General features: G+C 40.6%; 1 protein-coding gene across 1 annotated transcript in view; it reads left to right on the plus strand.

Moving 5' to 3' along the window:
• Window positions 1–6,966: 6,966 nt before the first annotated feature.
• cog7 (component of oligomeric golgi complex 7) overlaps window positions 6,967–27,064 on the plus strand; it is a 29,775-nt gene continuing 9,677 nt past the window's right edge. The window contains exons 1-14 of the mRNA XM_061967688.2: window positions 6,967–7,431; window positions 9,216–9,364; window positions 14,132–14,248; window positions 14,317–14,485; window positions 14,576–14,658; window positions 15,584–15,706; window positions 15,787–15,985; window positions 16,067–16,194; window positions 19,194–19,348; window positions 19,419–19,535; window positions 26,107–26,172; window positions 26,261–26,447; window positions 26,515–26,655; window positions 26,727–26,810. Of these exons, the coding sequence (XP_061823672.1) occupies window positions 7,266–7,431; window positions 9,216–9,364; window positions 14,132–14,248; window positions 14,317–14,485; window positions 14,576–14,658; window positions 15,584–15,706; window positions 15,787–15,985; window positions 16,067–16,194; window positions 19,194–19,348; window positions 19,419–19,535; window positions 26,107–26,172; window positions 26,261–26,447; window positions 26,515–26,655; window positions 26,727–26,810 (1,884 nt within the window). The 5' untranslated portion in view covers window positions 6,967–7,265. The remainder of the gene's footprint in view (window positions 7,432–9,215; window positions 9,365–14,131; window positions 14,249–14,316; window positions 14,486–14,575; window positions 14,659–15,583; window positions 15,707–15,786; window positions 15,986–16,066; window positions 16,195–19,193; window positions 19,349–19,418; window positions 19,536–26,106; window positions 26,173–26,260; window positions 26,448–26,514; window positions 26,656–26,726; window positions 26,811–27,064) is intronic.

Raw genomic sequence — 27,064 nt, forward strand, 5'->3', positions numbered from 1 at the left:
TTATATTTATTCATTGCACACAGACTGATGCATTCAAATGTTTATTTCATTTAATTTTGATGATTTGAAGTGGCAACAAATGAAAATCCAAAATTCCGTGTGTCACAAAATTAGAATATTACTTAAGGCTAATACAAAAAAGGGATTTTTAGAAATGTTGGCCAACTGAAAAGTATGAAAATGAAAAATATGAGCATGTGCAATACTCAATACTTGGTTGGAGCTCCTTTTGCCTCAATTACTGCGTTAATGCGGCGTGGCATGGAGTCGATGAGTTTCTGGCACTGCTCAGGTGTTATGAGAGCCCAGGTTGCTCTGATAGTGGCCTTCAACTCTTCTGCGTTTTTGGGTCTGGCATTCTGCATCTTCCTTTTCACAATACCCCACAGATTTTCTATGGGGCTAAGGTCAGGGGAGTTGGCGGGCCAATTTAGAACAGAAATACCATGGTCCGTAAACCAGGCACGGGTAGATTTTGCGCTGTGTGCAGGCGCCAAGTCCTGTTGGAACTTGAAATCTCCATCTCCATAGAGCAGGTCAGCAGCAGGAAGCATGAAGTGCTCTAAAACTTGCTGGTAGACGGCTGCGTTGACCCTGGATCTCAGGAAACAGAGTGGACCGACACCAGCAGATGACATGGCACCCCAAACCATCACTGATGGTGGAAACTTTACACTAGACTTCAGGCAACGTGGATCCTGTGCCTCTCCTGTCTTCCTCCAGACTCTGGGACCTCGATTTCCAAAGGAAATGCAAAATTTGCATGGTTGGGTGATGGTTTGGGGTGCCATGTCATCTGCTGGTGTCGGTCCACTCTGTTTCCTGAGATCCAGGGTCAACGCAGCCGTCTATTAGCAAGTTTTAGAGCACGTCATGCTTCCTGCTGCTGACCTGCTCTATGGAGATGGAGATTTCAAGTTCCAACAGGACTTGGCGCCTGCACACAGCGCAAAATCTACCCGTGCCTGGTTTACGGACCATGGTATTTCTGTTCTAAATTGGCCCGCCAACTCCCCTGACCTTAGCCCCATAGAAAATCTGTGGGGTATTGTGAAAAGGAAGATGCAGAATGCCAGACCCAAAAACGCAGAAGAGTTGAAGGCCACTATCAGAGCAACCTGGGCTCTCATAACACCTGAGCAGTGCCAGAAACTCATCGACTCCATGCCACGCCGCATTAACGCAGTAATTGAGGCGAAAGGAGCTCCAACCAAGTATTGAGTATTGTACATGCTCTTTTTTTTCATTTTCATACTTTTCAGTTGGCCAACATTTCTAAAAATCCTTTTTTTGTATTAGCCTTAAGTAATATTCTAATTTTGTGACACACGGAATTTTGGATTTTCATTTGTTGCCACTTCAAATCATCAAAATTAAATGAAATAAACATTTGAATGCATCAGTCTGTGTGCAATGAATAAATATAATGTACAAGTTACACCTTTTGAATGCAATTACTGAAATAAATCAAGTTTTTCAAAATATTCTAATTTACTGGCTTTTACCTGTATCTTCAACTTGACTGATTTTACTGCATTTTTTTTATTTTTTATTCTGACACCAGGGGGCGCATGTACGTTTTTTAAAACTCATGTTGTAAAGTTTGAGACAATGCATGTGAAATTAATGTCTACTGTCAGCTCCAAAAATCAGGTCACATGCTTACTAGCTGTTCAAGGTGTCTGAACAGGAGATATAAATACAAAACCCCAAATCAGTGAAGTTGGCACGTTGTGTAAATAAAAACAGAATACAATGATTTGCAAATCCTTTTCAACTTATATTCAATTGAATAGACTGCGAAGACAAGATATTTAATGTTGGAACTGAGAAACTTTAATTTTTTTTGCAAATACTCATTAACTTAGAATTTAATGGCAGCAACACATTGTAAAAAAGTTGGCACAGGGGCATTTTTGCCACTGTGTTACATGGCCTTTCCTTTTAACAACACTCAGTAAACGTTTGGGAACTGAGGAGACGAATTTTTTGAAGCTTTTCAGGTGGAATTATTTCCCATTCTTGCTTGATGAACAGCTTAAGTTGTTCAACAGTCTGGGGTCTCTGTTGTTGTATTTTAGGCTTCATTTTGCGCCACACGTATTGGCATTGTATTGCTGAAATAAGCAGGGGCGTCCATGATAACGTTGCTTGGATGGCAACATATGTTGCTCCAAAACCTGTATGTACCTTTCAGCATTAATGGTGCCTTCACAGATGTGTAAGTTACCCATGTCTTGGGCACTAATACACCCCCATACCATCACAGATGCTGGCTTTTCAACTTTGCGCCTATAACAATCCGGATAATTATTTTCCTCTTTGTTCCGGAGGACACGACGTCCACAGTTTCCAAAAACAAGTTGAAATGTGGACTCGTCAGACCACAGAACACTTTTCCACTTTGCATCAGTCCATCTTAGATGAGCTCGAGCCCAGCGAAGCCGGCAGCGTTTCTGGGTGTTGTTGATAAATGGCTTTCGCTTTGCATAGTAAAGTTTTAACTTGCACTTACAGATAATGTAAAAGCCTTTTTTGTCCTTTTTTTTCTTTTCCTTTTTTACTTCAATGGATGAAGTGTACAGAAACTACAAGTATCCAAAGTGCGGCCCTGGGGCCATTGACGGCACGCAGCTAATTTTAAACGGCCTGCAACATATTTTTAAAATACCATAAAAAACACAAGAACATGGAATAAAAGCACATACACACAGGTGTAAGTTCAAATGCAGGCAGTTTTTTATTGCATATTATGTGTATTTGCCGTTAAAAACAAAGTTTTCAGTGACAAAAAAGGCATTAATCAAAAAAATAAAAAACGTGTTGAAAGTAAAAAAAAAAAAAGTATGTTTTTTTTATAACACTTTAATTTAATTTAATTTTGGTTCCCTGAGAACTTTAGTGGGGATTTTATTTATTTATTCTAAACAGTAATTGCTCAAAAAATTCATAATAAATCTAAATCACGTACAACACTTAAGACCTTCAGTATATCAGTATGTGGAATTAAATTATGGAATGGATTAAGCAAAGCAATCAAACAATGTACTAATATGATCCACTTTAAGAAACTCTTCAAACTTAAAGTGTTTTCAAAGTACAAAGGAGAAGACCCATGATAAACATTCTGAATTGATTTCATCCATCCATTCATTTTCTAGATAATCTTATTTATCTCACCATATGAAATATAACTTACTTCACTAATTATTATTATTATTATTTTTTTTTATGTTACTACTTCTGGAGTATATTGTGAATAAATTAAGAACAGGAAGTAAACAAAAGTTTTAGCAACTGCTATGTAAAGGAAAGGGGGTAGGATTAAATAAGCTCTGCTTCCTCCTACTCCTTTTCGAACATGTTGAATAGAGAAACTGGAAATTGTGATGTATCATGTTGTATGCTTGCATGTTCCAAATAAACTCAAACTCAAAGTACAGGCCAAAAGTTTGAACACACCTTCTCGTTTCAATGCGTTTCCTTTATTTTCATGACTATTCACCTTGTAGATTGTCACTGAAGGCATCAAAACTATGACACCTGTGAAGTGAAAACCCTTTCAGGTGACTCACCTCTTGAAGCTCATCAAGAGAATGCCAAGAGCGTGCAAAGCAGTGATCAGCGCAAAGGGTGGCTATTTTGAAGAAACTAGAATATAAAACATATTTTCAGTTAGTTCACCTTTTTTTGTGACGTACATAACTCCACATGTGTTCATTCATAGTTTTGATGCCTTCAGTGACAATCTACAATGGAAACAGTCATGAAAATAAAGAAAACGCATTGAATGAGGAGAAGGTGTGTCCAAACTTTTGGCCTGTACTGTATATGTTATATATACTGTATGTATACAATATATTAATATAATAGAATTTATGTAGACATATTTATAGGCTATATATATGTGTGTATATATATGGTTACTTTTAGAGATGTCCGATAATATCGTCTGGCCGATATTATCGGCCGATAAATGCTTTAAAATGCAATATCGGAAATTATCGGTATTGGTTTCAAAAAGTAAAATGTATAACTTTTTAAAACGCTGCGGTACACGGACGTAGGGAGAAGTACAGAGCGCCAATAAACCTTAAAGGCACTGCCTTTGCGTGCCGGTCCAGTCACATAATATCTACGACTTTTCACACACACAAGTGAATGCAAATCATACTTGGTCAACAGCCATACAGGTCACACTGAGGGTGGCCGTATAAACAACATTAACACTGTTACAAATATGCGCCACACTGTGAACCCACACCAAACAAGAATGACAAACACATCCGCACCGTAACACAACATAAACACAACAGAACAAATACCCAGAACCCCTTGCAGCACTAACTCTTCCGGGACGCTACAATATACACCCCCCGGTACCCCCTACCCCCCGACCTCAACCCCGCCCACCTCAACCTCCGCATGCTCTCTCAGGGAGAGCATGTCCCAAATTCCAAACTGCTGTTTTGAGGCATGTTAAAAACAATAATGCACCTTTGTGACTTCAATAATAAATATGGCAGTGCCATGTTGGCATTTTTTTTCCATAACTTGAGTTGATTTATTTTGGAAAACCTTGTTACATTGTTTAATGCATCCAGCGGTGCATCACAACTAAATTAGGCATAATAATGTGTTAATTCCACGACTGTATATATTGGTATCGGTTGATATCGGAATCGGTAATTAAGAGTTGGACAATATCGGAATATCGGATACCGGCAAAAAAGCCATTATCGGACATCCCTAGTTACTTTACATGCAGTCGGCTTTCGGCTACCGGTCAACATTTTTTTTGCCCAATGCGGTCCCCCGAGTCAAAAATTCTGGAAAAAAAAAACATAAAAATTATTTTAAAAATGTTTCATGACTGAAACCTTTCTATATATTGTAATGGTTTTGAAAATAAAAAAATCTCAAAATTGCTACCGCCTGCTTTCATTTCATTAATTTTAGTGCGCCGCCCTGAGTGGAAAAGGTTTGGGCACCCCTGACCTTAAATGCCAGCAAGTAGGTGCGTCTTACAGCTTGTTTGACATTAAAATGTTCGATTCAACACTGAACTCTAGTGGTCACAAAGGGTTATAGCATCCAGTTCATCAAAACACGTTGGGCAATCACTTTCTAATATATCCATTCATCTACGACGATATAAACAGGACATACTGTCAATATTTTATTCTTTTTTAACTTCGGGGCCCAATTTTTTCACTACAGAGGAACCCACCCAAATTTTAACACTGAATTAGTAATTTTACTCTTGATTTTAATTGTATTCAGTGATTACAGGTAAAAGCCAGTAAATTAGAATATTTTGAAAAACTTGATTTATTTCAGTAATTGCATTCAAAAGGTGTAACTTGTACATTATATTTATTCATTGCACACAGACTGATGCATTCAAATGTTTATTTCATTTAATTTTGATGATTTGAAGTGGCAACAAATGAAAATCCAAAATTCCGTGTGTCACAAAATTAGAATATTACTTAAGGCTAATACAAAAAAGGGATTTTTAGAAATGTTGGCCAACTGAAAAGTATGAAAATGAAAAATATGAGCATGTACAATACTCAATACTTGGTTGGAGCTCCTTTTGCCTCAATTACTGCGTTAATGCGGCGTGGCATGGAGTCGATGAGTTTCTGCCACTGCTCAGGTGTTATGAGAGCCCAGGTTGCTCTGATAGTGGCCTTCAACTCTTCTGCGTTTTTGGGTCTGGCATTCTGCATCTTCCTTTTCACAATACCCCACAGATTTTCTATGGGGCTAAGGTCAGGGGAGTTGGCGGGCCAATTTAGAACAGAAATACCATGGTCCGTAAACCAGGCACGGGTAGATTTTGCGCTGTGTGCAGGCGCCAAGTCCTGTTGGAACTTGAAATCTCCATCTCCATAGAGCAGGTCAGCAGCAGGAAGCATGAAGTGCTCTAAAACTTGCTGGTAGACGGCTGCGTTGACCCTGGATCTCAGGAAACAGAGTGGACCGACACCAGCAGATGACATGGCACCCCAAACCATCACTGATGGTGGAAACTTTACACTAGACTTCAGGCAACGTGGATCCTGTGCCTCTCCTGTCTTCCTCCAGACTCTGGGACCTCGATTTCCAAAGGAAATGCAAAATTTGCTTTCGTCAGAAAACATGACTTTGGACCACTCAGCAGCAGTCCAGCTGGTGTCGGTCCACTCTGTTTCCTGAGATCCAGGGTCAACGCAGCTGTCTACCAGCAAGTTTTAGAGCACTTCATGCTTCCTGCTGCTGACCTGCTCTATGGAGATGGAGATTTCAAGTTCCAACAGGACTTGGCGCCTGCACACAGCACAAAATCTACCCGTGCCTGGTTTACGGACCATGGTATTTCTGTTCTAAATTGGCCCGCCAACTCCCCTGACCTTAGCCCCATAGAAAATCTGTGGGGTATTGTGAAAAGGAAGATGCAGAATGCCAGACCCAAAAACGCAGAAGAGTTGAAGGCCACTATCAGAGCAACCTGGGCTCTCATAACACCTGAGCAGTGCCAGAAACTCATCGACTCCATGCCACACCGCATTAACGCAGTAATTGAGGCAAAAGGAGCTCCAACCAAGTATTGAGTATTGTACATGCTCATATTTTTCATTTTCATACTTTTCAGTTGGCCAACATTTCTAAAAATCCCTTTTTTGTATTAGCCTTACACAATATTCTAATTTTGTGACACACGGAATTTTGGATTTTTATTTGTTGCCACTTCAAATCATCAAAATTAAATGAAATAAACATTTGAATGCATCAGTCTGTGTGCAATGAATAAATATAATGTACAAGTTACACCTTTTGAATGCAATTACTGAAATAAATCAAGTTTTTCAAAATATTCTAATTTACTGGCTTTTACCTGTATATTTATTGTCCGAATTTGGTTCTCAGTCGGTAACAGTTGGGTCAGTTCGCCATTGCTGCATTTGTTTCTTGGGGAAGGTAAACAAAGCGCACATTAACCGGAAATTGTTGTCAGTTGCCACTTCTATCCGCACCCGCATTTACCTTCCATGCTCTGAAATCTTTACATACTCAAACATAACTCTGGAGGAAGTTGTCGCCTTATTGGAACTATACTTAGTTGTAATGATTATTTCATTTTCATGGGCGATTTATTTTTTATTCGTGTCCAAGCCGTTGTTTGGGAAAAACTAGCTAGCTAGCTACCTAGCATTATTCAATAGTTTGATGACGTCAACTGAGATTATTGACGGAGATTGAAGCATTCAGGGCTGCAGATGGATTTCTCAAAGTTCCTGGACGACGATTTTGATGTGAAAGACTGGGTGAACGGAGCCTTCAAGGTGGTGCAGAAAGATGCACCGGGGAAGGCGGACGCACACGCCGCAACGCTCGTTATGAAGCTACAGTTATTCATCCAGGAAGTCAACAATTCCATTGAGGGTCAGTGGTTCAGTTAAAACATGTATAGTTTGCTTTATGTAGTTCATTACGCTGAACAAAGCCATCTCTATTGGATCAAGTGTCCTTAACATTATCAATAGTAGCCTCTCTTCTGGAATAGTTCCAGTAGAGTTTAAACATGCAGTGGTACGACCTCTACTTAAAAAACCCAGCCTCGACCCCTCTCTCCTCTCTAACTTCAGACCTATCTCTAATCTTCCATACATTTCCAAAATATTAGAGAAGGTTGTCTACAGTCAGTTGCTGCCCTTCTTAGAGGATAATGGTATCACTGAGCTGTTCCAGTCCGGTTTTAAAGCCCTCCACAGCACAGAGTCAGCGCTTCTAAAAGTTTTTAACGATATCCTCCTGTCCACTGATTCTGGTAAATATGTTGTCCTGGTGCTTTTAGATCTGTCTGCTGCGTTCGACACCGTCGACCACGCCACCTTAATCACTCGTCTTGAGAACTGTGTGGGCATTAAGGGCGCCGCCCTCAACTGGTTCCGGTCGTACCTAACCGACAGGAGTTTTTGTGTAAAAGTAGACAGTTTTATGTCGTCCACAGCTCCTTTACCACATGGGGTCCCCCAGGGCTCAATCCTTGCCCCAATTTTATTTGCGCTTTACCTTCTCCCCCTTGGTTCTATTTTTAGGAAGTACAGTATTGCATTTCATTTTTATGCCGATGATTGCCAGATTTATTTTCCCATGGCACAAAATAACACGGTTCAACGTCTTATTGACTGCCTGCACGACATCAAAGTCTGGCTTTCAGCTAACTTCCTGAGCCTAAATGAAGATAAAACAGAAGTTATGTTGTTCGGTCCAAGTCGCTCTCCCTCCCCCAACGTTGACCTCGGCACTCTGACCCCGTATCTCAGCGACTCTGTCACAAACCTGGGGGTAAAGTTTGACTCAGATTTTAAATTCGAAAAACAAATCAGCAGCGTCGTTCAAAAAAGCTTTTATCAATTACGCCAAATAGCGAAAGTGAAACCGCTTCTATCAAGACATGATCTTGAGAAATTAATCCACGCTTTTATCTCGACTCGTCTTGATTACTGTAATGCCTTGTATGTAGGCATTAGCCAGGCCTCCCTCGCCCGCCTGCAGCTCGTGCAGAACTCTGCTGCTCGTCTGCTAACACAGACCCGCAGACGTGAGCACATCACCCCTATTTTAGCGTCCCTTCACTGGCTCCCTGTGCGTTACCGAATACATTTTAAACTCCTTTTATTTGTTTTTAAATGTCTAAACAACCTCGCGCCAACCTATCTCTCCGACCTCCTTCAGCCTTACTGCCCCACCCGATCCTTAAGATCAGCCGATCAGCTGCTGTTGACGGTCCCTGACACAAGGCTGAAGCTTAGAGGTGACAGAGCTTTCGCCGTTGCTGCTCCCAAGCTCTGGAACGACCTACCCCTGAGTGTTAGACAAGCCTCCTCTCTTCCTGTTTTTAAATCTCTCTTAAAAACATACTTTTATTCCATGGCTTTTAACACTGAGTGATATCCATCCTGCAATGGCGCCCCATAATACACCTGCTGTGATCCTGTTTTTATGTTTTTATGTTTTTATTAATTCTATTTTAATTATTTATTTTTTATCGTGTTCTGTTTGTGTTGTGTTGTGTTTGCTCGGTACTCGTTTTATCTTTTAACCTGCTCATTGTACAGCACTTTGGCTACCCCTGTGGTAAATTTTAAATGTGCTCTATAAATAAAGTTGATTTGATTTGATTTGATCTCAAATGTCTTATACTGGCTGTTTTTTTTCTGCAGAGACGAGTAATCAGGCCCTGCAGAACATGCCCAGAGTGCTCCGAGAAGTGGAGGCTTTGAAGCAGGAGGCGTCTTTTCTTAAAGAGCAAATGGTTCTGGTCAAAGAGGACATTAAGAAGTTTGAACAGGACACAGTGCAGTCCATGCAGGTGTGTGTACCTTAAAAATATCTACAGCACAGTGACGTGCGGTGAGGTTGATGGCTGGTGAGGCACTGACTTCATCACAGTCAGATTTACAAACATATGAACCCTAAAGAGTATCTTATTCACCATTTGATTGGCAGCAGTTAACGGGTTATGTTTAAAAGCTCATACCAGCAATCTTCCCTGCTTGGCACTCAGCATCAAGGGTTGGAATTGGGGGTTAAATCACCAACAATGATTCCCGGGCGCGGCGCCGCTGCTGCCCACTGCTCCCCTCACATCCCAGGGGGTGAGCAAGAGGATGGGTCAAATGCAGAGGACAAATTTCACCACACCTAGTGTGTGTGTGACAATCATTGGTACGGTAAGGGACGGCGTGGCGCAGTGGGAGAGTGGCCGTGTCCAACCCGAGGGTCCCTGGTTCAATCCCCACCTAGTACCAACCTCGTCATGTCCGTTGTGTCCTGAGCAAGACACTTCACCCTTGCTCCTGATGGGTGCTGGTTAGCGCCTTGCATGGCAGCTCCCTCCATCAGTGTGTGAATGTGTGTGTGAATGGGTAAATGTGGAAGTAGTGTCAAAGCGCTTTGAGTACCTTGAAGGTAGAAAAGCGCTATACAAGTACAACCCATTTATCATTATCATTTATTTACTTTAACTTAACTTTAACTTTACACATACAAACTGTAGCACACAAAAAAGCACATTTAATAAAAAAAAAACGTTATTATGGTCTTACCTTTACTTATAAGTGCGGGAACAGTGGTGTTCATGTTGGAGGAGTTGTGAATGAATGAAATATGAAATCCGTGCTGCAGTCTGTAGGTGTACCTAATGTTGTGTCCCTGCAGTCGTTGCTCCTCCGGCGCGAGCATTGTTGTTTTTGCACTTTTTGGCTTCTTGTTAAGTGACTTTTTTTGGGTGGATTCGGTCTTGCACGTGGAGGGTTAGGGTGTGGGCTTTGGTTGGTGTGGCGCTCCTGTCGTGGGGTGCAGTCTGCGGCGGAGGTGCATTAACCGGCACCAGGAGGCACAGTGCGTCTTCGCAGCAGTTTTATGATTGCTCAGCACAAGAAATACGTTACACACATACAGTTGTTGACAAAATACACTGTACATTATATACCTCAGCTAACTAAACTATGGAAATGTATAATATAGTCCATATAGCAATACGGTCTCACTGCACAGCAAGCCAGCAGTTAGCCGAGTCCGCAATCCATGGTGAGGCACAATTGAGTGACGTGCCTCAACTGGCTGCTGTTCACCGCACCGTCTCTTCTCAGTATTTGAACGGCAAATGTGAAAATTCAGCGATTTCGAATAAAAATAATCTAAAACTGGTGAAGTTAAATAGAAAATAACTTTATAGTATAATCACTGGATACATGTAAAAATGTAATACATTTTTTTTCTTTTTACATTTTTTTTCTTTCCATGATGGCAGGCGAGGCCCCGCCTCACCTGCCTCTAGTGACCGCACGTCACTGCTACAGTAGTACCTCAATCTACGATTAATTGGTTCTGTGAAGGAGCTCTTCATTCAAAACACTCAAAAAAACACTCCCATTGAAATAAATAGATATTAATTTAATTGGTCTTTGCCCACTCCCTAAAAAAACATGGGAATTTTACCATAGAATATGCATATAAAAAAGAAAAACACACTTCCATCCATCTATTTTCTACCGTTTGTCCCTTTTGGGGTTGCAGGGGGTGCTTGAGCCTATCTCAGCTGCATTCGGGCGGAAACGGGGTACACCCTGGACAAGTCGCCACCTCATCGCAGGGACAACACAGATAGACAGACAACATTTACACTCACACTCACACAATAGGGCCAATTTAGTGTTGCCAAACAGCCTATCCCCGGGTGCAGGATTTTGGAGGTGGGAAAAAGCCGGAGTACCCGGAGTGATTGATTGATTGATTGAAACTTTTATTAGTAGATTGCACAGTGCAGTACATATTCCGTACAATTGACCACTAAATGGTAACACCCGAATAAGTTTTTCAACTTGTTTAAGTCGGGGTCAACGTTAATCTATTCATGGTACGGCGTGGCGCGGTTTGGAGAGTGGTCGTGCTAGAAACCTGAGGGTTCCTGGTTCGATCCTCACCTTCTACCAACCTAGTCACGTCCGTTGTGTCCTTGAGCAAGACACTTCACCCTTGCTCCTGATGGGTCATGGTTAGGGCTTTGCATGGCAGCTCCCGCCCTCAGTGTGTGAATGTGTATGTGAATGGGTGAATGTGGAAATAGTTTCAAAGCGCTTTGAGTACCTTGAAGGTAGAAAAACGCTATACAAGTATAACCCATTTACCATGGTAGGGAACCCACACAGTCACGGGGAGAACATGCAAACTCCACACAGAAAGATCCCGAGCCCAGGATCTAACTAGGGCTGCAACTAACGATTAATTTGATAGTCGATTAATCTGTCGATTATTACTTTGATTAATCGATTATTAATCGGATAAAAGAGACAAACTACATTTCTATCCTTTCCAGTATTTTATTGGAAAAAAAAACAGCATACTGGCACCATACTTGTTTTGATTATTGTTTCTCAGCTGTTTGTACATGTTGCAGTTTATAAATAAAAATTTATAAAAAAAAATATATATATATAAATAAATAAAAACTGCCTCTGGGCATGCGCATAGCATAGATCCAACGAATCGATGACTAAATTAATCGCCAACTATTTTTATAATCGATTTTAATTGATTTAATCGATTAGTTGTCGCAGCCCTAGTTCTAACCCAGGACCTTAGTATTGTGAGGCACACATACTAACCCCCCATATAGATGTATATTGTATGAAAAACAATACAGCAGAATGTTATTTTTATGAAGTAATTGTGCAGCATTGGAGAGTGGACTTCTACAGCATCTCCTTCAAGGTGGTTGTCCGTCAAACACACCATCAGCAGCTTTTTCATATTTTCACTGATATTATTTCAACATTGTTGATTGACGATAGACTCATTCTTCATCAGTTTGGTGCAGACTATCAGTGAACTGCGAATTGCTTCACTAAATTGACAACACACTCGGGGCCATGTTATGGATTTTTTATTTCTTCATGCACCTGGGGATAGGTTGATTGGCAACACTAAAATAGCCCTAGTGTGTGAATGTGAGTGTGAATGTTGTCTGTCTATCTGTGTTGGCCCTGCGATGAGGTGGCGACTTGTCCAGGGTGCACCCCGCCTTCCGCCCGATTGTAGCTGAAATAGGCTCCAGCGACCCCAAAAAGGGACAAGCGGTAGGAATTGGATGGATGGACTTCAATTTAGGGCTGGGCGATACGGACGAAAAAGTATATCTCGATATATTTGTACTTAAACTCGATATTCGATATATATATCGATATTTTTCCCGGTGAAAGTATACATATAAAGATATACATTTTTGAGTGAGATTCACTGAAATTGAAGTGAATGACAACTGTACTGTAGACAGTCAGTGGCACTTTTATTAACCCAGTTAGTCAAGATGGGTATTAACAGCACAGAAAATAAACTGTTTAAGTAGTACAGAATTACATAACATAAATCAAATGATCTATCTATGATCTTCCTCACTTCGGCATACATTTTTGGCAGCATTTCTCATGCGAAATATGGCTAGCTTGGCAACTGGAGAACAGTTTTGATTTGGGTTTACATGGTAAACAACAATTGAATGTTTTATCCAGACGCATGCATTTGTCCAAATGTGGCCAATTACACGCATTGTGGGTTTCATGGACGTCGTCTACATCGCTAAAAGAAAAATCTAAGGAAGAGAATCCCTCTGCCATCTTCCACTAGTTATTTTAATATATAAATCACTCGCTTGACAATTCCCTCTTCTTTTCTACAACTTTCTCGTCATCATTTGAGATTGCAATCTACCTTGTCTGTATGCACATGTGTCATGTGAGCAAGTTTTAATGTTGTAAATGTGATGTTTTATGTGTTGTTTACTGTTTTTAATGTAACCTTGCTGCTGCCCTCTTGGCCAGGTCTCCCTTGGAAAAGAGATCCTTAAACTCAATGGGATTTTTACCTGGTTAAATAAAGGCTAAATAAAATAAAAATTTGGGATGTCAATTGTAATTACCCTTCCTGGTTCCATGACCCGCCCTATCTTTCCTCTGATTGACCTAATCTCAACCAATCGTAGCTCTTCATAGTAAACAACCAACCAATCATGGATGTTCTTATACGTGCAAGCAGTCTTGGAAGGAGGAAGGGGAGGGGTTTAGTAGCCCATGAGAGGGAGTGAGGAGCAGGGGAGAACAAGGAACACAACAAATAAGCAATGTTTGGTCATTTTAACGTGAAATAAATTATATCGATATTAGGATATTTTCTTAATTCTTATCTTGTTGAAAAATATATTGATATATCTTACAAACTCGAAATATCACCTAGCCTTACTTCAATTACTATCATGTGCTTCTTCTCAGCACTGTTCTTCACACTAACGTTCTTCTTTCCCATGGTTGGAATACAAAGTTATGTCCATCTTTAGCTATAAGCTAATGCGAGCAAGTAAGACCAGATGTTTTGGGTGGATCTTACTGTGACAGTTGCTACGCCAACTAATGGCGGGTAGGCTTGTAACTCAAATTTCTACTTGCACCTTAAATCATAACAATCTTATTTCAAAACACTCTAAAGATGAAGTCCTACTGTACTCTTACTACATAGAAATCAAACTTAGTTATATGTTATAGAAACGACTCAATGCTGTTGTTTGTGTTCTTTTGGATCCTAGGTCCTGGTGCAGATTGATCAGGTGAAGAGTCGAATGCAGTTGGCAGCAGAAGCGTTGCAGGAAGCTGACAAATGGACCACACTAAGCACAGACATTGAAGAGACCTTCAAAACACAGGTTCATCAATAAAGCATTCTTTGTTTTTACTGATCAACAGCATATCTAAGAAAAATGCTCGTTTTCAGGATCTTGCAGCCATCTCGTCCAAGCTGACAAGCATGCAGAACAGCTTGGCCATGCTGGTGGACACACCAGACTACTCAGAAAAGTGTGTCCACCTGGAGGCTCTAAAAAACAGACTAGAAGCCCTGGCCAGCCCGCAAATAGTCTCTGCATTTAATTCCATGTCTGTAGGTAAGTCTAGGCTTTGTAGTGCAACTGTTATCGCTTTATTATTATTTTTTTTTGTCTAACATTGTTGGTTGATTTATTTTCCCTGTGCAGACCAAGCCAAACTATTTGTTAAAGTTTTCTCAGAAATTGACAGAATGCCGCAACTCCTTGCCTACTACTACAAGTGTCATAAAGTGAGTAAACAAAGCTCGATCATGTTTTAATTAGAGATGTCCGATAATGGCTTTTTTGACGATATTCCGATATTGTCCAACTCTTAATTGCCGATTCCGATATCAACCGATACCGATATATACAGTCGTGGAATTAACACATTGTTATGCCTAATTTTGTTGTGATGCCCCGCTGGATGCATTAAACAATGGAACTTGGTTTTCCTAAATAAATCAACTCAAATTATGGAAAAAAATGCCAACATGGCACTGCCATATTTATTATTGAAGTCACAAAGTGCATTATTTTTTTAACATGCCTCAAAACAGCAGCTTGGAATTTGGGACATGCTGAAAAGGTTGAGGTGGGTGGGGTTTGGGGGGGATGGGGTTCAGGGATAGGGGGTAGCGGGGGGTGTATATTGTAGCGTCCCGGAAGAGTTAGTGCTGCAAGGGGTTCTGGGTATTTGTTCTGTAGTGTTTATGTTGTGTTACGATGCGGATGTTCTCCCGAAATGTGTTTGTCATTCTTGTTTGGTGTGTGTTTACAGTGTGGCGCATATTTGTAACAGTGTTAAAGTTGTTTATACGGCCACCCTCAGTGTGACCTGTATGGCTGTTGACCAAGTATGCTTGCATTCACTTGTGTGTGTGAAAAGCCGTAGATATCATGTGATTGGGCCGGCACGCAAAGGCAGTGCCTTTAAGGTTTATTGGCGCTCTGTACTTCTCCCTACGTCTGTGTACCACTCCGTACAGCGGCGTTTTGAAAAGTCATACATTTCACTATTTGAAACCGATACCGATAATATCCGATATTACATTTTAAAGCATTTATCGGCCGATAATATCGGCAGTCCGATATTATCGGACATCTCTAGTTTTAATAACTTGCTATGACATAATGTGTGAATGTAAATAAATGTCTGTACTGGGACCTCTCCAGGGGCAGCTGGTGAACATGTGGCAGGATCTCTCCCAGAGCGAGCTCAGCCTAAATCAGCAGCTATCCGAATTCTACGACACCTTGTTCTCCACGTGGCACACTCAGCTCCAGTGGTGCAGCCAAGTAAAAAAACAACAAAAAAACGTCAAATGTTACATCATTAATAGATATAGGATACACTTTCAATGTTCTTTACCCTCCAGGTGTTCAAGAACCCATACGAGGTGGTGACCGTGTTGCTGATCCAGACTCTGGGCGCTATGGTTCCCTCGATCCCCGTGTGCCTGAGCACGGCCATGGAACAGGCGGCTCCAGAGAAGTGCCTTGACACCCTGCTGGAGCTCCACCACACCACGCTCACACTGGGACACAACCTTGAGGCCGCCATGATGCCACACATCGGTCTGTAGTGACCTTAAAGGGTAGATTTTGTAAATTACTCTTTCGAATTTTGGTGGTAATAGTGTCTGCTGTGTTTTTTAGGTGAGAATAATCTCCTGAAGGTGAATGAGCTTGTGTGTGCGCTGTACGACCCCTATAAGTCGTATCAGCTGCAGTATGGAGAACTGGAGGAAACGCACATCCTCATCCAGATCAGTGCTGTTCCTTTGGTAAGATGTGGTAAATAGAGGTGGGATTTATGGCTCTCTGAAGGGATCATGAGGAACCACTACTTTCAAAGAGTGTACTTTTTACATTTTTCTGACAAGTATATAAAATATATATTGTATTCGTGGTAATTACTTGGTTCGCATATGTAACTAGAAGCAACTTCTTATTCACCTAAAAGAGCAATTCTAAAGACTCAACTCATTCAAGAACGTCACATGTCTAATGGTAAACAAAATATAATATACAGTGCATCCAAAAAAGTATTCACATAGCTTCACTTTTTCCACATTGTGTTTTGTTACAACCTTATTCCAAATTTGGGATACATTCATTTTTGTCCTCAATATTATACACAAAATACCCCATCATGACAATGTGAAAGTTTGTTTATTATAAAGAGCTTTTTGAAATTGATGAAAAATACAAAACTGAGAAATCACAACTACATAAGCATTCACAGCCTTTGCTCAATACTTTGGTAGCATTTACAGCCTCAAGTTTTTTTTTATACGATGCCACAAGCTTTGCACACCCATTTTTGGACGGTTTCGCCCATTCCTCTTTGCAGCACCTCTCAAGCTCCATCAGGTTTAATGGAGCCATTTTCAGATCTCCCCAGAGATGTTCAATCGGATTCAAGTCTGGGCTCTGTGTGAGCCACTCAAGGACATTTACAGAGTTGTCCTTAAGCCATTTTTTTGAAATTTTGGCTGTCTGCTTAGGGTCGTTGTCCTGCTGAACGATGAACCATCGCCGCAGTTTGAGTTCAAGAGCACTCTGGAGCTGGTTTTCATCCAGGGTGTCTCTGTACATTGCTGCATTCATCTTTGCCTCTATCCTGACTAGTCATCCAGTTCCAGTCTTCCAGTTTCTTGCTGAAAAACATCCCCACGGCATTATGCTGCCACCACCGTGCTTCATTGCTTTCCTTCGAACATGACGCCTAGCATTCATGCCAAAGAGTTCATTCTTTGGCTCATCAGACCAGAAAATGTTGTTTCTCATGGTCTGAGAGTCTTTTTGGTGCATTTTGGCCAACTTTTACGGAGGAATTGCTTCCATCTGGCTGCTATACCATACATACCTGATTGGTACATTCCTGCAGAGATGGTTGTCTTTCTAGAAGGTTCTTCTTTCTCCACAGAGGAATGCTGAAGCTTTGACAGATTGACCATCGGGTTCTTAGTCACCTCCATGACTAGGGCACTTCTTCCCCGATGGCCTAGGTGGCCATTGAAGAGGGAGACACCCTGCAGCGGGCAATCTCTGGGAAGAGTCCCGGTCGTTCCAAACTTCCTCCATTTACGGATGATGGAGGCCACTTTGCTCATTGGGACCTTCAAAGCAGCAGATATGTTTTTGTACCCTTACCAGATAAGTACCCCGAGATAGAATATAATATATCTTTATTGTCATTGTACAACGAAATTGTATGCAAAACTAATTTAGTGCAAATTCATAATAACACATAAAAACATAAGAACATAGATAAATAGATAAAAATACATAAAAATACCAGGCACACAGCTCACATGCACAGTCAATATTGTCTTGTGTTCAGCGACACTATTGCTCTCGGGTAAAAAGTGTTCTTAAATCGGTTTGTCCGGCATTTTATTGTCCTGTATCTCCTGCCCGAGGAGATAATCCTGTCTCTGAATTCTACAGACAATTCCTTCGACTTCATGCTTAGTTTGTGCTCTGCCATGCACATGCATAATTGTGGGACCTTTATATTTAGACAGGTGTGTACCTTTCCAAATTATGTCCAATCTATTGAATTTACCACAGGTGGACTCCAATTAAGCTATAGGAGCATCTCAAGGATGATCAGTTTAAATGGGATGCACCTGAGCTCACTTTTGAGCTTCATGGCAAAGGCTGTGAATACTTTTGTACACATTGTCATTATGGGGTATTGCATGTAGATTTTTTGAGGACAAAAATACATTTATTACTTTTTGGAATAAGGCTGTAACATACCAAAATGCGGAAAAGGTGAAGCGCTGTGAATACTTTCCGAATGCACTGTATGCCATATGTTATAAACCATATTGTACGTATCGGTAGACTAATGCATATTGTGAAATTTAAAGATAAAGTGCTGTAGTGCATGTAGAGGACCATCTCATAGCAAAACTGCAATACATTATACTGTAATACACAGGCTAAATTATATTTCTTACCTAGAAATTAGTATGTTATTGGAATATTCAGTTGCACTGGTCATTATTCAACTCCCATTGTAATTATTTGCATTATTATTAGTATGTTATTGCAATATTCAGTTGCACAGGTCATTATTCAACTACCATTCTAATTACCGGTATTTGAATTATATTATACATTCATTTTCAACATGTACTAGCTTTCAGTAGATGCCAATTAAATAAATAAATGGTTACTATTTGGATTTAGTAACTATAGAAGTCAAATCATTGTTTGTATAATTTGTGAGAAAAGACAGCACGTGTAAAAGGTAAGAGAGGGTGATTTATTGACTCTCATAACAAAAATAAACATTGGTCTATGTGATATGCATTTGTACCAATAAAACCTTACCTCTAATAAATTACCTTTATTTTCCCTAGCTAAGTAAATAAACATGCATGGCCAGGAAAGATGTGAATCTTACAACGACTCAAGATTAACTTCGATTACCATTCTTGGGGTGACTATTCGATTTAGAATCAATTCTCAATGCAAATTGATTTTCACAATGTATTATTTGGTATATTAATTATAATAAAATATTTTCAAAAAAGGCTACAGGTTACAAAAGCTCCTCTGAGCAGCTTACATACAGTATGACAAATACGTAAAGCGGGTAAGCAAGGAGATGGCCTAATAAACACTTTTAGAAATTGATTCTTGAAAATTATGAATCGATTAAGAAGGATGTGAATACATTTTCTGGCACCCCTACTGGCCAGTGGCTACTATGCTAACCATTTTGGCTGTGTTTAGTCACACTTTTCACTTTCTTGTCCACATTTAGGAGCATGGTGAGGTCATTGATTGCGTGGAGGAGCTGAACCACTCTGTCGGGAAGCTGTTTGGCCTGGCAAGTGCCGCTGTGGACCGCTGTGTGAAGCTCACTGATGGACTCGGCGTGGTCGGCCTCCTCAAGGCTCTCAAAGCGCTCTTCACCAAGTAAATATCTTTAAACACACACTCTATTGACTCTTGTGCGTGCATGCTAGTGTTTTTTTTTTTTTTCCAGGTATGTGTCCGACTTCTCCACTACACTGCGGTCCATCAGGAAGAAGTGCAAACTGGAGGACGCACCCACTTCTTCCGTGTTCCGTGAGGACTGGACGGCCTTCCAGAACTCTGTCAGGTTTGTGACCTAAGTAAATAGATGACTAATGCTTGGGACGACATCCTAGCATATTATAGCAATCCTTATCATGCATTTAGGCCCCCTCGTGAGTTGTGTGCGTGCAATTGGACCTAGGGCGGGGTGATATGGACTAAAACTCATATCCCGATATATTTTGGCTTGATATCAATATACGATATATATTCTGATATTCTTTTCCGCAAAGTGCATTTTGAAAAAGTCAAACCAAAATATGGATGTAAATTTTTTTTTTTAAACAAATACTTCCATCCATGCATTTTCTACCGCTTGTCCCTTTCGGAGTCACGGGGGTTGCTGGATACTTAACATGAGTAAATTCTTCTGGAAATTTTAAAGTTTCATGCATAGATAGATGCACATACAAATATTAAAAAGTCTTGAAAATAATATAGTAATATTAAAGTATAATATTCAATTTTCTTTAAAACAAATATTAGCTAAGCTCAAATCTTCAGCCATTAACAAAAACACAAATGAACACAATATCAAATAAAGTCTCTAGTCAGCAGCGACTTGAAAATAATTTACCTTTTAACAAAATGTGTTTTTTTTAGCTCAACATTTTTAGAATACTTTTTTCCCTTAAAACATTAAACCAGGAACACCTAAGCTGTCAACTGCAGGATGCTGTGTGGTAGGTGACAATATTGCCACTGCAGCTAAACACCCTTTCAAACTCAATTTTAAATATAGTTTAAAAAATGGATGTAAATTACTCACAAATAAACCCCAACAAGTAAAATAATAATAGTAATAACAATAAATCTAAATAACAACAGCGAGATAAAAAATAATATAATTAAGTTTTTACATTGTTTTTTTTCCTGTTTGTACTTTTTACCCGTGTTTTACCACTGGAGAGTGTGTGCTTTTTGTGTCAAATAACATTTTATAAAATGTTTTGTTAATTAAATGCAAAAATCCTCACATTTATACATCTTAGGACAATTTTGACCAGTATTTTTGGCCAAAGTATAATATTTGTGTAATTGTATCAATTAGTGCTTTAAGTACATTATGCTTTTTGTAAGGTACTTTTTTGAAAAGTTTATTTTGTTAGTGCAGTCAGACTGGATGTGGCGCACAGCGTTATTATTGTAGAGGGGAGAAGGTTATTGTGCTGTTGTTCTCAGCTTGACGAGTAAGGAGACATCTTAAGGCTGTAAAAAAAATAAAATTGAGCCCCTCTCAAGTTGCGACTGCTGTCCTATTTGTACATTGATGTTACATCGATGATGTCGTTCACAACAACACAAGCAGGTGAGATGTGTTGTGGGTGTATGGATTGTTATTGCCAGCTTTTGCTTTGTAATTTAGTCGGCGTTTTAAGTGACTGTCTCAACATTGTTTAGTTCATGACAAGGCGGTTGAGTGTTTGGGTGATGAATGAGCGGCCCCGGACACATTATTTTCCCAAACAAATGTTAATTTCACTCACATTTATGTCAATTTCCGTGATATTCTGCTTTTAACAGCGGATTACATTTTATTCAAATCAAATCAAATCAACTTTATTTATAGAGCACATTTAAAATTTACCACAGGGGTAGCCAAAGTGCTGTACAATGAGCAGGTTAAAAGATAAAACGAGTACCGAGCAAACACAACACAACACAAACAGAACACGATAAAAAATAAATAATTAAAATAGAATTAATAAAAACATAAAAACATAAAAACAGGATCACAGCAGGTGTATTATGGGGCGCCATTGCAGGATGGATATCACTCAGTGTTAAAAGCCATGGAATAAAAGTATGTTTTTAAGAGAGATTTAAAAACAGGAAGAGAGGAGGCTTGTCTAACACTCAGGGGTAGGTCGTTCCAGAGCTTGGGAGCAGCAACGGCGAAAGCTCTGTCACCTCTAAGCTTCAGCCTTGTGTCAGGGACCGTCAACAGCAGCTGATCGGCTGATCTTAAGGATCGGGTGGGGCAGTAAGGCTGAAGGAGGTCGGAGAGATAGGTTGGCGCGAGGTTGTTTAGACATTTAAAAACAATTATTGGCCAATTATGTGACTCCGTCCGCGGTTACGTCAACATGGAAATTATACGCCTTACTTTTTTGTTAAGTTTAGTTATTATTGATTAGGCATACTAGTGTTGTGTCAAATAAAAAGTAGCAACCATGTTGAGATCCACAACTTCTTCACTTAATTCGTTTCAATGTCACAACTCCAAAATTTGCATGCACACTGCGGCACTAATAATCACATTGCAGTGGATTAATAGTTTTTTTCCCGATTATTATATGTTAATGATCGTGAGAAGCCATATTCGAAAGCGGAATCAAAATTGTATTAATTATCCAGCACTAGGTATAACTCATAATACCGGTACACCGCCCAGCCCTAATTGGACCATTTTGTAGGTGCTGTAATCTTCTGAGGATATCTTCTGATGACATCGCAAGTTTTTGTCACTGTTATTTTTGAGTTGCTCAAAAAGTTCACAATTCAACTCAAACAAGACTGATAAAAACACACACACACAAAAGTTATTTTGATTGCGCAGTTGCCATGTTACTCAGAGAGAAGACGTCTAAATCACTAACAAAAAAGACTGGTTGTCTTATATCACAGTATATCAATTTAAAACAATCCATCCATCCATCTTCTTCCGCTTATCCGAGGTCGGGTCGCGGGGGCAGCAGCCTAAGCAGGGAAGCCCAGACTTCTCTCTCCCCAGCCACTTCGTCCAGCTCTTCCCGGGGGATCCCGAGGCGTTCCCAGGCCAGCCGGGAGACATAGTCCTCCCAACGTGTCCAATTAGTTTTATTTTTTTATTAGCTTATGGACAGCGTGCACGATAAATTGTTCATAAGGAATTGATAGGTGCACTAGATTTATCTAAACTTCTAGCTTGTCTTATATTCCAGTCAATATTGTACATTGGTTTCTTTTAGGTCGTCATAATAATTTTTTTTCAAGCCGATACCGATAACTTCCAGTTTCTCAAGGTCAATACCGATAACAGATAACTTATTAATGATATGTATTATTCTTTTAAATGTAGGGTTGACTGTAGTTTATGTACTCATGGGGGTAAGAACGACACAAACAAAGGTGGATTTGACAAGCTGTCCATGTACTGTAGTAACCAAGTATGACATCGCTACTGTGGTAGGGCTAACATCCCATCCATAAATTAGTAATGCAACTTATGTCCTGGTTTCCATCCATCAGTGTGTGCAGTAGTCTCGTATTTTGCCAACAAACATACATCCAAAAAAAAAAGCGGCGGCTATGTGGCTCCGAAAGGTCTGCTGCCGAGAGGTCCATGTGTCTTCAGCAATGGTGGAGGCGGGCTCTTTCTGCATTTTGATATCTCTGTGGTCAAATGTATCCCTAATTTGGCTGCATTGTTTTATCTCTGATGATACGAATGCAGCTGAGATAGGCTCAAGTGACAAGTGGTAGAAAATGGATGGATGGATGGATATTAGAGATGTCCGATAATGGCTTTTTTGCCGATATTGTCCAACTCATAATTACTGATTCCGATATCAACCGATACCGATATATACAGTCGTGAAATTAACACATTATTATTTAATTTTGTTGTTATGCCCTGCTGGATGCATTAATCAATGTAACAAGGTTTTCCAAAATAAATCAACTCAAGTTATGGAAAAAAAATGCCAACATGGCACTGCCATATTTATTATTGAAGTCACAAAGTGCATTATTTTTTTTAACATGCCTCAAAACAGCAGCTTGGAATATGGGACATGCTCTCCCTGAGAGAGCATGAGGAGGTTGAGGTGGGAGGGGTTGAGGGAGTGCTAGGGGGTAGCGGGGGGTGTATATTGTAGCGTCCTGGAAGAGTTAGTGCTGCAGGGGGTTCTGGGTATTTGTTCTGTTATGTTTATGTTGTGTTACAGTGCGGATGTTCTCCCGAAATGTGTTTGTCATTCTTGTTTGGTGTGAATTCACAGTGTGGCGCATATTTGTAACAGTGTTAAAGTTGTTTATACGGCCACCTTCAGTGTGACCTGTATGGCTGTTGACCAAGTATGCATGCATTCACTTGTGTGTGTGAAAAGCCGCAGATATTATGTGATTGGGTCGGCACGCAAAGGCAGTGCCTTTAAGGTTTATTGGCGCTCTCTACTTCTCCCTACGTCCGTGTACCACTCCGTAACAGCGGCGTTTTAAAAAGTCATACATTTTACTTTATGAAACCGATGCCGATAATTTCCGATTTCACATTTTTAAGCATTTATCGGACTGCCGATATTATCGGACATCTCTAATGGATATGATTGACAGTTTAGCCTGTTTGGACATACACGTACATATACGGCATGTAAATCTAATGAAAGAGGGAGCGGCAGCCTGCAGGATGTCTCTCTCCTCCATGCCCACCTGAGCGGGTGAGTCGCTCCGCTGGCGGGGAGCTTGCTCAGGCTAGCTCTGTCCAGTACCATCATTTTATTTCCATGAGGAAATTGCCTTACCGACGTCTCTGGTGAGGTTTTTGCAGTTTTTGGACCCCGCCGCGATGAAAACGGCCAACAGCTTTTCATATATACAGGTAAAAGCCAGTAAATTAGAATATTTTGAAAAACTTGATTTATTTCAGTAATTGCATTCAAAAGGTGTAACTTGTACATTATATTTATTCATTGCACACAGACTGATGCATTCAAATGTTTATTTCATTTAATTTTGATGATTTGAAGTGGCAACAAATGAAAATCCAAAATTCTGTGTGTCACAAAATTAGAATATTACTTAAGGCTAATACAAAAAAGGGATTTTTAGAAATGTTGGCCAACTGAAAAGTATGAAAATGAAAAATATGAGCATGTACAATACTCAATACTTGGTTGGAGCTCCTTTTGCCTCAATTACTGCGTTAATGCGGCGTGGCATGGAGTCGATGAGTTTCTGGCACTGCTCAGGTGTTATGAGAGCCCAGGTTGCTCTGATAGTGGCCTTCAACTCTTCTGCGTTTTTGGGTCTGGCATTCTGCATCTTCCTTTTCACAATACCCCACAGATTTTCTATGGGGCTAAGGTCAGGGGAGTTGGCGGGCCAATTTAGAACAGAAATACCATGGTCCGTAAACCAGGCACGGGTAGATTTTGCGCTGTGTGCAGGCGCCAAGTCCTGTTGGAACTTGAAATCTCCATCTCCATAGAGCAGGTCAGCAGCAGGAAGCATGAAGTGCTCTAAAACTTGCTGGTAGACGGCTGCGTTGACCCTGGATCTCAGGAAACAGAGTGGACCGACACCAGCAGATGACATGGCACCCCAAACCATCACCCAACCATGCAAATTTTGCATTTCCTTTGGAAATCGAGGTCCCAGAGTCTGGAGGAAGACAGGAGAGGCACAGGATCCACGTTGCCTGAAGTCTAGTGTAAAGTTTCCACCATCAGTGATGGTTTGGGGTGCCATGTCATCTGCTGGTGTCGGTCCACTCTGTTTCCTGAGATCCAGGGTCAACGCAGCCGTCTACCAGCAAGTTTTAGAGCACTTCATACTTCCTGCTGCTGACCTGCTCTATGGAGATGGAGATTTCAAGTTCCAACAGGACTTGGCGCCTGCACACAGCGCAAAATCTACCCGTGCCTGGTTTACGGACCATGGTATTTCTGTTCTAAATTGGCCCGCCAACTCCCCTGACCTTAGCCCCATAGAAAATCTGTGGGGTATTGTGAAAAGGAAGATGCAGAATGCCAGACCCAAAAACGCAGAAGAGTTGAAGGCCACTATCAGAGCAACCTGGGCTCTCATAACACCTGAGCAGTGCCAGAAACTCATCGACTCCATGCCACGCCGCATTAACGCAGTAATTGAGGCAAAAGGAGCTCCAACCAAGTATTGAGTATTGTACATGCTCATATTTTTCATTTTCATACTTTTCAGTTGGCCAACATTTCTAAAAATCCCTTTTTTGTATTAGCCTTAAGTAATATTCTAATTTTGTGACACACGGAATTTTGGATTTTCATTTGTTGCCACTTCAAATCATCAAAATTAAATGAAATAAACATTTGAATGCATCAGTCTGTGTGCAATGAATAAATATAATGTACAAGTTACACCTTTTGAATGCAATTACTGAAATAAATCAAGTTTTTCAAAATATTCTAATTTACTGGCTTTTACCTGTATATTCTTCCCCATGGAGTGTTTCCAAGGCATTTGGTTCTGGCGGAATGTCTTGTTTTGATAGGAGTAACGAAGTCCCACACGACCAACGGAAGACATGTTTATTTACTCCAGTGAGTTCAAGTGGAGTTACAACCTCCTCGGAGGTAGGAGTGCTTGATTTTTTTACCTTAACCCACAAACAGCAGCATAATATATAAATGCTGAATTTCCCTCAGGGATCAATAAAGTACTTTCTATTATATTCTATTTTATTCTAATAGGTAATCTTGCGTGATTGGAGCGTTTAAAAAAAATGTTTTATCTGTTATCGAATTATCAGTGTGGCGTCATAATTCCGCATATCGAAATCGGATTACTGATATGCACCCCTAGTTTCTATGTTTGTCGGCCTTCCTCATGCTCAGACGTCATGTCGTGCTTTACAGAATCATCGCTACATGTGGCGAGTTACTGAGACAGTGTGGAGCCTTCGAACAGCAGCTGTCAAACAAGTGAGCGAGCTAATGTTTTACTTCAATCATTCAACTCTTCGGCGTTAATAATCGTGCAACTCTTGTCCTTAATCAACCTTTCCTGCAGGATCATGGGCACGGCGGGCAAGTACCTGTCAGAGACATACAGCCCTCGCAGCCTGGCGGGCATCCAGGAAGCCAGCGCCGCCGAGAGGAAGGGCGCCACCAAAAATCCTTGGCAGGAGTACAACTATCTTCACAGGGGCAGCATGACGGACTACAACTGTTTAATGGAAGTGCTCTACTCGTTGAAGGTGCGACAGAAGGGCTCGTCAAGGTTATGCTAGTCCGCTAATGCGATCCTGCATGTTTGTGTTGCAGGAGAAAGGTGCGGGGAACTCCAACCTGTTAGCCGAGCCAAGGGGGACGCTGACACGCCTCAATCAGCAGGCTCATCAGCTGGCCTTCGACTCGGTCTTTCTACAGATTAAACACCAGCTCTCGCCTGTCGCCAAGACAGAAGTGAGCATCGTTTTAATTGGATACATGTGCGTGCGTGTAATTTCCTCTAATATTGTGTCATTCATGCACAGAGTCAAGAGTCACCTGGTTTAGGAGAGAGCTACGCTGAGGACCTGCCTACCTTCAGCCTGTCTCCACAAGAGTACATCACTAATGTACGTTTTTCTTTTTTAACTTCCTGTAAAAAAACAAAAACCTTTCGCCAGGGTTATTCATCTGGTGGTCCGAAAATTTCACCATACTGGCTTGCAGTTCAGTTAAAACAACTTGGAAAAGACTTAACATTTTTTCTGCAGATTCCTAAAAACACCAGACCCCTGTATTATAAATGATCTTTGACTATCTTTTTTTTTTCAGTTGATCCTTCAAAACAGTAGATTCTCAGGAGAATGCACAATAAGAATAATAG

This window comes from Nerophis lumbriciformis, linkage group LG11 (assembly GCF_033978685.3).
Source record: "Nerophis lumbriciformis linkage group LG11, RoL_Nlum_v2.1, whole genome shotgun sequence".
Lineage (NCBI taxonomy): Eukaryota > Metazoa > Chordata > Actinopteri > Syngnathiformes > Syngnathidae > Nerophis > Nerophis lumbriciformis.